At 42.9% G+C, this 13,053-nt stretch overlaps 1 protein-coding gene across 1 annotated transcript; it reads right to left on the reverse strand.

Moving 5' to 3' along the window:
- Positions 1-3,787: 3,787 nt before the first annotated feature.
- Positions 3,788-7,436, reverse strand: LOC100708051 (E3 ubiquitin-protein ligase TRIM39-like). Its single transcript, XM_019355126.2, has 2 exons — positions 7,285-7,436; positions 3,788-5,722 (listed from the first exon to the last, which is right to left on the reverse strand). The coding sequence occupies exon 2, from the start codon at positions 5,711-5,713 to the stop codon at positions 4,055-4,057; it is 1,659 nt and encodes a 552-aa protein (XP_019210671.1). The 5' UTR covers positions 5,714-5,722; positions 7,285-7,436; the 3' UTR covers positions 3,788-4,054.
- Positions 7,437-13,053: the final 5,617 nt, after the last annotated feature.

Raw genomic sequence — 13,053 nt, forward strand, 5'->3', positions numbered from 1 at the left:
ATTAGCCTTGCCAAACATCCAGGGATTTTATAGGAAAGGACACTAAGGAAGAAATGTCTACAACCAAATCGAGCCAACACTGTAGCCAATTCTCTGCATTGCTATTAGGCATGCAATGTAGAGAATTGGCTGGAAAGGATTTACTGCAGGTTAGTGTGGTGAAAGATAGACATGTACAATGAGGCAAAAAGTATTTAGTCAGCCAACAATTGTGCAGGTTCTCCCATTTAAAAGATGAGACAGGCCTGTAATTTTCATCACAGGCTGGGAAGACTGAATCTGTAATAGGTAAGCAGCTTGGTGTGAAGAAATCAACTGTGGGAGCAATTATTAGAAAATGGAAGACATACAACATCAAACATTGTCTCCTGTAGCTGGTATAGTTCAGATGATTACAATGTTTAACTTGGGTTATATGCATTTATGTTGTCTTGGAGTTACAAGAAAACTCATGAACATGTGGATGAAGGCCAAAGTACCTGCAGCCAGGCTGTCCAGGCAGACTGTCGGGGAACTTTCAGTTAAGTTGAAAGAACTGGGAACTTACACACCAATCGAGTTTAACCGCAGGCTGAGGGAGTAATCAGAGTAATCAGAAACTGATAGATGGAAAGCAACAGAGCTTCAATACTTTATGTTGTGTGCAGGGCCTGTGCTTAGGAACAGCATACCAGTAGAGCTCTATGATAACTTCTGTTGCATCTATTGTGTAAATCTAAATCCTCCAGCTGTCACCTTGACCCTCTGTTATGACCCTCTGAGGCTGAAGCATCATTAACGTGCATGATCCACAAGCTTCAACTAGGATGTATAAATGTGTGCAGTGATGTGTGTGAAGCCTTTGAGGACTCACGGTGTTATTAGCTGTTAATGAAACACAGCTTCAGACGTTCAGTTATACGAAGCTGTGAAGGGCTGTCAGCAGGTGATGGCTCAGGTCACAGCCCACCTGTGTGATGTCACTGAACACCTGTGTACGAGCGCTGCTTCAGCCTCTGCAGTCGTGATGTGTTTATAGGACATCAGACAATCCTGCGTCCACAGAAGTCAAACAGTGTTTAGTCTTGGTCACAGGTCCTCTGATGTTCACACAGAGTCACGCTCAGTCTGAGGAAACTTTGTGTTAACATGTTTCTGTTCTTATAAAAACAGCTGATGATTTTACAGAAACATGATGCAAACATGAGAATGAACAAATGATTTTTATTAACAGACACTTTATTTTTCACTTTGCATGACGTCATCAACACTGTGACACCAGGGGGCGCTCATCACCAGCTGAAGAAGTGTGCAGTGATAATGGGGGGAGACGCAGTATTGTGTGTACTACAGTTGTACTGGACACCAGGTGGGGATGGTGGAGGTGACAGAGGGGGAGGAGTCTGTCCTGTGGCCCTTTTAAACCACACCTGGCCTTCCTCAGGACGTCACAGTGGAGTGGACACTCACTGAACCCAAACCCATGAAGGTCCATGAGAGTGGAAACAATCAGCCAGATAAACAGGACCAGGATTACAGAGGTCGCACAGAGACGACTTCAGTCTGACCCTGAAAGACCTCCACCTCACTGACAGTGGAGTCTACACCTGCACCGTCAGCAGTAAGGATGGATATGTCCTGCTGCAGAAAGTGGTGACTCTCAATGTTAAAGGTCAGTAAACACATCACAGGTCTCAGTGAATGCTGCATCAACAGCAGCTCCACCCTCCTCCTCCTCTTCTACAGGAGAAACTTTCTGTTTTTCCACATAATCTATGATTATTGTGCTGCCACGTCTCAGGTGGAGGAGGGCACCAAACTCTGAGGTCATAGGGGAGCTGAGGTATGAATAGGTTATTGACTGTGTTTGCAGAGCCCTTTTTAAAATGATGCTTTTATGACATTATCAGGTGTGGGGTGGTGGTCAGGGCTATCCAGACTGACCAGGGGGACGCTGAATGTAAGAAAAACATGTTTTGATAAAGAAAATAAGTTGTTGTTCTAAAGAATCTGATTGTTTGCTTGCAGGACACCAGGAGAGATGAGTCCTCCGTCACAGGTCAGTGAAGATGGTCACCTTCAGGTCAAAGGTCATTGCATGTCCAACCCACATCCACTGCCACTAAGTTAAAGACTTGGACCACCTCGATCCATGACAGTCATTCAGGTAGGGATGCCTGGACTGGAAACAAGCATCCTTACTAAGCATACTGTTTTGCATTTCAAAATAAAAGTTGGGCTTATTTTGATGTCATTAGAGGAACTGCTGTGAATTCTTCTTTTGAATCATCATCAGGTTTCTACTAATTGCTTTCTAATTTAATAGAACTTGAAATGTTTGTCAGTGGATGCACAGTTAGTCCTGCACAGTCAGAAACATCCACTTATCCTTAGTACTGTGTGCTTGCACTGAACAAGTTGTCCTAACAGAGTCACCTTCAGTCAGCTTTACTTAGTTTTTTAAGTTGTGGGAACTAATGAGGTTGTACGTTCATGTTGGGAGAAGAATAATCTTATTGTCACAGTATATAAGCTGTACGACTGTTTCAGGCTGATCCTTGGTGTGAGGCAGACTGTTGTCACACTGGGATCCTGTAAACTTGTCATTTCACCTGCTGAAGGAAATCTTTTTAAATCTTTTTCTCCTGAATTCCTTCTGAAAACATTTGAACACAACAAATCAGTGACCCGACGTGATTCTTCGGTTGGAAAGGAGAAAAGGAGGATTGGAGAGGCTCCTGACGGAGCTGCTGTCAGACGCCAGAAGTGGAGGAAACTGATTCACCCTCACAGAAGGCCTTCAAAATAAAGGTAAGCAGAGCCTGTTATATCAAAAGCTGCAAAATTGGCCATAAACCAAATTAAAATGTGAGCGGTGAGAGGTTACAGTTCCCTGTCACACTGATCGAGTGTTTACATGATAAGATACATGTTTAATACATAAAGTTGGAATTACAAGTTAGTAAGAAGGTTTTTAACAAAGGTTTAATTTAAGCTTGAAGTTTAAAGAAATTTCAAGGTTTATCAAGGCTAACACGGGAATAGGTCAAAGGTTAAGATTAAGGATTAAGATGAATCAGAAAATCATGTAATGAAATGAAAATATGAGATAAAGAAATAAATAGGTCAAAGGTCAGATTAAGTGAAATTTTAAGCCTTTGTTAGTTAAACTAAATAAAATAATCGGAACAACCGATTGGAGGAAAAAGCAAAGATAGTTGAAAATAGTTTGTACGGCATTAAGAAAAACATGTTTCAGTAAATTGTGTGTTGAGCTAAAACCACTGGAGACACTGGTAGAGACCTCAGATCATTGTTACTGAAGGAGGAGGAATTCCACCTTAAAATGTGTTGTTGCTGGATCGTTGCCTCAGGGGGAAAGTTGTGTGTGTGTTGAACATGCAGACTAACAGAGACTGCAGCTGTCAGCAGCCACACACACTTTATATTCTTCAAATCAAATCACAGTGAAACATGTTCACTGACAGCTCAGCTTCAGCATCTTATTCATGCTGTGACTGCAGCCGTTCAACTCTGTTTGTCTTTAACCCAAATCATCACAACATGGAAATATAATCATCAAAATGATGTGACTGGAAGGATGCAGCAGTCTGTGCTCCACCTTTCTCCTCCACACCTGCAGGTGGAGAACATGGATGCATGAATCTCTACAGAGTTCTTTGAATATTATCCGTCTTATCAGTTTTCAGTCAACAAAAATCCTCACAGAGCCAAAATAAGCAGTTTGTATCCAACATAACTCAGCTGGACTCTGATGCTCCGTATAACAGCCACACATGAGTCTGGATTCACTCAAAGCATTGAACAAACTTTATTGTAAATGAAGCTTTTGGACATTTATTCTCTGATATTTGCTCTTCAGCTCGAGTCTCCATCAGTGGGAACATTTCCTGATTCAACTTTTCTTCTGTTCAAATCAAACTGCATGAGAATCAAAGTGTGAATCAGAGTCCTGATGATCAGATTCTATAGAAACATGGAGACTGTAGAGGATTTACACTCAACATTTTCATTTGGTCCCTTCAAGAAAAATCAATCAGTTCATCAAATAAAATCAGTCGTTGATCGACTCAGTTTGATTGACAGGGCAGATGATCAGAGGTGCAGAGTTTTTACCACCCTGATTCAAACTGGGACCGAAGTATGGGTGGAGTTTGTGAGTGAAGGAGCAGCCAGTAAAGGAGTAGATCAGAGCTGCAGCACCTACATCATAAAAGGAGACCAGACCCTCCTCATAATCCACAAACACCCCCACCTTCTCAGGACCAGGATGAAGACAGAGATCAACTGGAGAGTCAGCACAAGCACTGTACTCATTTCCATTTCTCAGCATCACAGTCCAGAAACCATCCTCAGGACTCAGTGTGATTTCTCCCTTCCTGTTGATCGACTCTGTGGCCACTCCTAAAGTCCAGGCAGTCTTTCCTTTAACCTGAACCTCAAAGTAAAATCTGCCTGAAGAGAAACTCTGCTCTCCTAAAACCATACCATAGTAAGAAAATCTCTCTGGGTTGTCTGGCAGATTCTTCCTCACATCACTATGATAAACTTGTTTTCTATCATCAGACAGGATGAGTTTAGGATTTGCTGTATCAGGATCCAGAGTCACATCCACCTCATACTGCTGCACCCTCTGCAGCTCAGCCTCAAACAGCTTCTTCTTCATGAGTTTCCAGACTGTCTCCTCCAGCTGATCCACAGCTCTCCCCACAGTCCCCTCATATGATGGTGGATGAACTCTGACCTCTGTCCAGTCCTTGCTGGGTATAGCAGCTTTCAGGGAGGAGAAGCTTTGGAGGAGGTGGAGGTGGTCTTCAGAGCGTGAGAGCTGCTCCACCTCAGAGCTTCTCTCCATCAGCTCAGAGATTTCCTGTTCCAGATCTTTGATGAGACCTTCAGCCTGTTTCTCTGTAGTTTCCTGTTTGTCTTCGATCTCCTTCATGAGCTCCTTCAGGCGTCTCTCAACAGACTCCATCAGAGCAGTGAAGACCTGAACACCTTCTGCTTTCTGTCTGTCTGCAGCATCTTTACTCATCTTCACCGACTCTGTGATCTCCTGAATCTTCAGTCGTCTCTTCTGGATCATCTGGTGAATCTCAGCCTCTGTCTTCTCCAGCTCTGCCTTCTTTCCTTCATATTCTTCTCTCAGAGGAACAAACTCGTGGTTCTTGTGGTCTAAAACAGAGCAGAGCATACAGACACATGTCTGGTCGGTCTTACAGAACAGCTCCAGGAGTTTATCGTGCTTCGTACACATCCTGTCTTCCAGGTTCTCCACAGCATCAATCAGCTGATGTCTTTTCAGACCTTTCACTGTCAGATGAGGCTCCAGGTGAGTCTGACAGTAGGAGGTCTGACACACCAGGCAGGACTTCAGGGCCTTCAGTCTGGTTCCAGTGCAGACGTCACAGGGAACTTCTCCTGGTTTGGCAGCTTGTTGCTCTGAGCTGCTGCTGCTGGCTTTCTGCTGAGCTTCACGTCTGAACTGAGCAACCATCTCAGAGATGAAGGTGTCGACCCTCAGTTGAGGTCTAGTGTAGAAAGTCTCTTTACACATGGGACACTGACAGCTCTGATTCATGTCCCAGTGCTCACTGATGCAGGTTTTGCAGAAGTTGTGTCCACATGGTGTAGAGACTGGATCAGTGAACACATCCAGACAGATGGAGCACAGAAACTGATCTTCAGATCGCAGATTGCTGGCAGCAGACATGTCTGCACTCTGAGGGAGAAAGAAAAGAAACATTTGATTCAAAATTCACTTTAAATTTCATTTTTAAAAAGAGAGAAACAAGTATCAGTAGTCTGAGGAGCTTGGAAAGAAAAGTGTCTGGACTTCTTTGAGTTTCTTCTCATCACAGAAGCTTCTTCATCTCATCCTCAATACAGACAAGACCAAGGAATTAATGCTGGACTTTTGGAAGAACCCCCTCGCCTGCAGCCTCTTATGGTCAAAGGGACGGAGGTGGACACGGCAAACAGCCACAGATTACTGGGACTGCAGGTTACATCAGACCTGAGCTGGACTCTCAACACTACAGCAACTGTGAAAAAAGCCCAGCAAAGGCTTTATTTCATTAGGCTGCTCAGGAAAGCTGGCATGAACCACCACCCTCTCACCCAGGCCTACAGAGGACTGATAGAGAGCATCCTCACCGCAGGCATCACTGTCTGGTATGGAAACACTACACAGACAGAGAGGAAGGCTCTGCAAAGAGTCATGAAGTCTGCAGAGAGGATTATAGGAACAAAACTTGCCTCCATGGACCTGCACATACAAAGCTGTACATACAATCTCAGACACAACAGAGCGGACAGCAGCATCACACACAGAACAAGATTCTTCAATAGCTTCTTCGACTGTTAGACACTGAGAGGTTGATGGCTCCGTGTCAGATCACTGGCCTTAACGAAAAAGTTATCAGTCGTTCTTTTCATCTTTTCTCATTACCCACAGCTACATCCACTCCTATCAGGCTGCTCACAACCTGCACTTTCAAACGTACACACGTAGGAACATCTGGACCACGGCCAATCAGAGAGGCCCTGCCTTCTCCACACTAATGTGTTTTGGTTTGAAAAAGCACTGTTTTCTCTCCATTTTGGCCTCTCGTCCACACTGAGACGGCGTTTTCTCCAAGGAAAACATTTTGAAAACGAAACATTTGGAGACGTTTGTGTCACAGTGTGAACAGTGAAAACAGGGACTTTCTAAAACGATGATGCATGTTAGTCATGTGATGCAGTCATGTGACCAGTTAAACAAAGATAGTGGAGGGTATTATACAGCAGCAGTTTTGACAGTCCTATTAAAGATTAATATCAGTCTGTACATGCTCCAAATTGCTTTTCTTCAAATTCTTTAACTCTCACTCGCTTATGCAACTTTGTACTTTTGTGTTACTTGCAGCAACAACTCCACCTCATTGTTAGTCCATTTAAAAAACTCGGTGCTTTTCCTCCACCTTTTGCCGCGACGATTCAAAGAGCCGGAAAGTAAATAAACGTCAGACAGAAATGAGACAGTCGAATCTTCTTGCGTTTCACGCATGCGCAGGACTGGAACGTAAGCGTTTTCGGCCGTGACAACGTGGACGCACAACTCTGTGAAAATGACTGAAAACGCTACTGTGGACGCGGAGCGCTGTTTTCAAATCTATCCGGTGTAGTGTGGACGCAGCCTAAGTCGCTCCATGGAGAAATGAGGTGGCACTCTAGAGCCCTGATGAAGTGAACAGAGTGAAGATTTGTGTAGAAACAGGAAGTGTGATCAGCTGCACTCACCACTGTTGCTGAGAGAAACCTGATGGACTCCAGTGAATCTTCTTTTAGAGACAAACAGGACTCGACTGCAGCTCTGCTGCTGCTCTCTCACACTGTCACTTCTGCAAAATGACGATGAACTTCTCGTCTTTGCTCCGCCTCTTCCTGCCTCTCCCTTTACAGCAATCAGCTGGTCTGTACTCAGTGACTGTGTGCAGCGGGTGGGAGGAGTGAGGAGTGGTGTGTGGGTTCACACAGTAATGACGGCCTCAGGTGATCAGGAGAAACTCACCTGGATTTCCTTTTTCCACAGCAGACTGAGGCTGTGTCCCAATTCAGGGTATGCACGCTTGAAGTACGCACACTACGCGTACTACGGACGGTGCGTACTATAAGTACGAGAAGTGCGGAAGTGAGAGGCTTGTGAAATGGGACGGTCTAGCCTCCGTCGTGCTGCTCAGGTTGCCTAGCAACCATGATACTAACCGCTAGAAACTTTACATACAGCAGAAATGAAGGAGAAAAAATGTTTTGTTGGTCATTCATTTTTGACATGACACCTTGATCAGTTGAGTATCTGAGGCTGAGACCACAGGACTGTGAAACATGATAGTTGGGCTTCATTTCTGTACTGAACAGTCATTGCAAGATTAGTTAGTAAATAACAATTAGCTAATGTTGTTCATGAGACTAAAGTCATCTCACTGTGGTAATGTAAATATTATATGGCCAATATTACATGTATTTGTAACAAAGCGAAGGTGATTTTTGCACAGTGTTATTAAAGGAGGGAAACACATCTCAAAATGGACAGAGCAGTGGAGCAGCCAAGGAAATGCAAACGAATTAAAAACTGTATGACTAAAATATAATTTATTATATTTAAACAGTTAAAAGTGTAAAATGAATTAAAACAACCCTGGCCAGGGAACAACACAATAGAAATCAATAAAACACAACATTAACAATCCAGTGGCGTCCGCCACAGTATAAAAGTCACTAAACATTTACAATCCAGGCAAGCGGTGCAGAAGGGGGAAACCCGGCGGCGTCCTCGCCTTCCTGTCCGTGTTCTCCGCTCCAGCGCGCTATAAAAAAAAAAAGAGGAAAAAAAGGGCAGCGACAGTAACTACTCTTTTAGCGGCTACCGTTCAATAAAGTGGGATAAGTCAGAAGACTTACCTTAGGTGGGCAGAGCTCTCAACTTATATATATATATATATATATATATATATATATATATATATATACACACACACACACACACACACACACACACACACAAACATCACTCATATCACATAACTTTGCCGACATGTGGCCAACAGTAATGTTTTAATGTTCTTCGTTATTAAACGTTCGCACATAAATAAGTGACATAATATTCAGTACTTACTTTTGACAGTTCACTCTTTCGGCCGCTCCCTTCTGCCGTATTTTGCGGCAAAATTATCCACACCCACCGCCGCGCTATGGATTGTGGGATATATAGGGCCACGAAGCGTGCACCGGACCACGCTTGATATTTGGGGAAATCGACGGCGCATTTGGAGTATGCATTTGAAGTACACTTTGAATTGGGACAGCCGTCGTTGCGTGGCGGTGACGTATTCGCACTTGAAATGCGTACTTCAAGCGTGCATACCCTGAATTGGGACACAGCCTACGTGTACTACGGACGGTGCGTACTATAAGTACGGGAAGTGCGGAAGTGAGAGGCTTGTGAAATGGGACGGTCTAGCACTTGTTGCGCTGTTCAGGTTGCCTAGCAACCATGATATTAACTGCGAGAAACGTGTCATACAGCAGTGTGTGACAGAAATGAAGGAGAAAAAATGTTCTGTCGGTCCTTCATTCTTGTCATGACATCACTTTGATTAGTTGAGTATCTGAGGCTGAGACCACGGGACTGTAAAAATTTCTGTACTGAACAGTCATTTCAATATTAGTTAGTAAATAACAATTAGCTCATGTTGTTCATGAGACTAAAATCATCTCACTGTGGTAATGTAAATATAATATGGCCAATATTATATGCATTGTCAGATTATTATGGTATATATATATAATTAAGGTACTATATATATATTTAGAAGTAGAGGCTTTAAAACCAAGTTACCGCTGAAAGTACAAACATCGCTAATGTCACATAACTTTGCCAACAGTAATGTTTTAATGTTCTTAAACATTCGCACATAAATAAGTGACATAATATTCAGTACTTACTTTTGACAGTTCACTCTTCGGCCGCTCCCTTCTGCCGTATTTTGCGGCAAAATTATCCACACCCACCGCCGCGCTATGAATTGTGGGATATATGGGACCACGAAGCGTGCACCGGACCACGCTTGATATTTGGGGAAATCGACGGCGCATTTGGAGTATGCATTTGAAGTGCACTTTGAATTGTGACAGCCGTCGTCGCGTGGCGGTGACGTAATCGCACTTAAAATGCGTACTTCAAGCGTGCAGACCCTGAATTGGGACACAGCCTGAGGTTCTTCTGCAGGAGTCGGACATGTTTGGTCATGTGTGGTTTGTTGCTGGGAAAAACATGAATCAGTTTCACAGTAATGACAGCGTCCATCTTGTATCTTATTTTTAAAAAGGACAGCACAGGTGTTGGTGTCCATGTCACCAGTGGCGGTCCTAGCCTGTTTGGCGCACCGGGCGAACACTCCCTCTGGCACCCACACACACACACACATAAACGTAAAACATTAAGGATTGTACATTAACATATTGAATCTCACCAGAGAAACAAACACACACATATGAAGAGAGAGAGAGAGTATGCATAGTATGCAAACGGCTACCAAACAGCCATCATAATTCGTCATACAATGAGAACAGGACAAATCAACAACTGACAATGACTAATTAATATTAAAATCTGTAACATAATGTATTGTTTGGAGTTTAGTTTGTTACTGTTGCTATTTTTACCATTTTTTTAGAGCAACTGTAACCCACATTATTTCCTTAGGGATTAATAAAGTATTCTGATTCTGATTGTTTCAGGATGACCTGCCATTATCCAATGACACATCTGCTTACCTGTATCTTTTGCTCGTTTCTCCTCCACTTCAGGATCGACATTGACCAATCAGAATGTTAAGCAATGTTCCCTCTAATGTTTCATGTGTCTGAACGAACACACAAACTCCCTGAGCGATCCTTTGGACCACTGTGAGCAACATCAGACGTGTGCACTGTGGTCACACCAGCATCTAATCCATCCAAGTTACATGGTTTATTAAAATAATCAAATTACAGCATTCACATTTATGTTAGACTACTTTTAATTAACTGCTTTAGCCCACTTACAATGAAAATGTAAAAAAAATCTTGTTCATGACCTGTGTAGTATGTCAACACTATTGGAAGTAAAAATAACTTGAACTCCAATTTTGAAAACACAACTTTCTTTCATTTTTAAAAAAAGCTCTGACTTGTATTGTGAGTCTGTTTTCTGAGAGAGTCTGTAACTCTCTGTCTGCAAAATACCGTATATAATGACCAATGTTGGGCAATTAATTATATAGTTACTTCTTTAAAAAAGTAACTCAGTTTGGCAAACAAGTTTTTATGCAGCTATTTTTTTTAATGCAGCCAAGGTGTTTTTATATAAACATTTCAAACTATTTACAGAACAATCAGCTGTTCTGCATCAAATCTGATGTCACACAAATTATTTGTGCCACTCCAAAAAATAATTTCTGTCCACTATGAGATAAAGGAGAACAACAGCCTGATACCTGCAGGCCTGACAGCAGGAGATGTATCACTCCTGTAACACCTGTAACATTCAGCAGTCGCCTCATTGTTCTGACACACACAACAAAACTATTGACTACACTACACACTAACTACACAAGATTTGCTCTAAACGTCTCAAATCTCTCACGTCTCAAAGCACCGCCGTCACTCCTAAAACTTCCCCCCGTTTATTATCAACTAGATGCCACGTTGCCATATCATTTTTTGATTGGTCGACACGGTACATTTTTGGACGAATAGGAAAGGGGGTGGAGTTTGTTTTTGCTCACAGGCTTTCGAGCCTTTTTCTTATAAAACGCCGTTTTTACCGTTTCTTCCCGCAGTAAATATAAACAACGATAGTATTCAGGAAGAAAACCAAACATTGCAGATATTTTTATCATAACTCTGGTTTTACGTGTCCTATCAACACAATTTAAAAACTGGTATAAAGTCCACACTTTTCCCGTCAATTGTTCCGTCTGTCCTGCTCACATCTCCAATGGTTGTACACGTTGTCATTAACGTGGCTTCACTGCACATCAGCCACGCCGCTTTGCTAGCTAAAACACCGGTGTCGGCACATAAGGACGCTGTCATAGCCTGTCAACGACGCTGATTAGCTGCGTATATACGAATGTAAATCGCATCATTGGCTGGACTATGGGATAAGGTGGCATCGTTCTAATCCCATATGGGAGCAGCCAGTCACTCACTGACTAACACTGCAAAACAGAATTGTTAAAGTATTAATTTTAATTTCAATTCAGGTTAGATTTTTTTTTTTTTTTGTGCGCAACACAGATTTTCTGTGTGCGGAGACCGTGCCAGCAGTGCGCAATTGCGCACGTGCGCAGCTTAGAGGGCACATTGATGTTAAGATGTCATACTTTTGCGACTTCGGGAAAAAATGCGGTAAAACAAGAAACTGTACTTAAGCTGCAAGAAACCGCCTCTGTCCGCCGATCAACGGACCCTAACCCTTTAATAAACGGTAAGAAGAATTGATATTGTCCTTGCAACATTGGAATTTCATAAATGCACAAATTGCTTGGCGCGCAAAAGAATAATAATAATAATAATGGATTGGATTTATATTAGCGCTTTTCAGGGCACCCAAAGCGCTTCACAACAATGTGATTGGTCACTTGCAATGTTGAACCTGGAACAACATTTTCATGATGATCTGGGAACAACACCAACACGACGATATCAGATCATCCCCAGTGCACACAATACTCCCAACCCGAGGATCACCACAACATAACCTAACAGACCTACACCTTAGTTCACAGATTCACTTTGTCTAAGGTGTATGTAACAAGTGTCACCTGGCAGGTTGTTGCTCTCTGCCAGGTGATTGGCTGAAAGAGCTGTGAAAAGGTAGTGGGTGTGTGGGGTGAAGTCAGTGCTCTTCTGTGGAAGAAACCAGAGGCAATTAATTCACTCGGGTGCGAGTGGGTATACTGCCGTGTGACCACCAATTTTAATAGAAGAATTGATCAAGCCCTAGATCGACTGCGCGCAGGGAAACTGATCAATATTCTGTGCTGTCTCTGCTGTCCTTTTTTTGTTCTTTTGATTGATTTGTAATTTTCTTTTGGTTAGTCCGTCCAGCCGTAAAGGCGGTTATTGATTGAGAGCGAGTTGTGTAAGGGCGGACTAACCTCCCTCCTTTGTTTTTTGTTTAATTGTTTGTGCCACTTCCCTTTGTCTCCCAGATTGCAGGCCATACATGGCGCTGATTCCCAGCTAGGCTGAGACCTGAATTGTTTGCAGTGCGTTTCACGATTGCAGTGTCGCTAAGCGGGGTGTGACGGGTTGCAGTGTAATTATATTCGCACAGTGTGGTAAGTCTCATGTGCAGCTGGGATATCAGCAGGATGTGTTGTAAGTCCTGTCTGGAGATAATGGGGCATTTGTATGTTTAATTAATGTAATAAATAAATCAATTATCAATTTATTTCTTTGTCCCGTTCACTCCTACCTTGTCCTCGGTTACATGTATTTCTGTGATTTCACACACCCAGG

Source organism: Oreochromis niloticus, unplaced genomic scaffold (genome assembly GCF_001858045.2).
Source record: "Oreochromis niloticus isolate F11D_XX unplaced genomic scaffold, O_niloticus_UMD_NMBU tig00001364_pilon, whole genome shotgun sequence".
In the NCBI taxonomy this organism is placed as follows: domain Eukaryota; kingdom Metazoa; phylum Chordata; class Actinopteri; order Cichliformes; family Cichlidae; genus Oreochromis; species Oreochromis niloticus.

What these genes read in the sequence shown, in the direction of transcription:
- LOC100708051 (XM_019355126.2), bottom strand. Translation starts at nt 5,713, where the DNA reads ATGTCTGCTGCCAGCAATCTGCGATCTGAAGATCAGTTTCTGTGCTCC.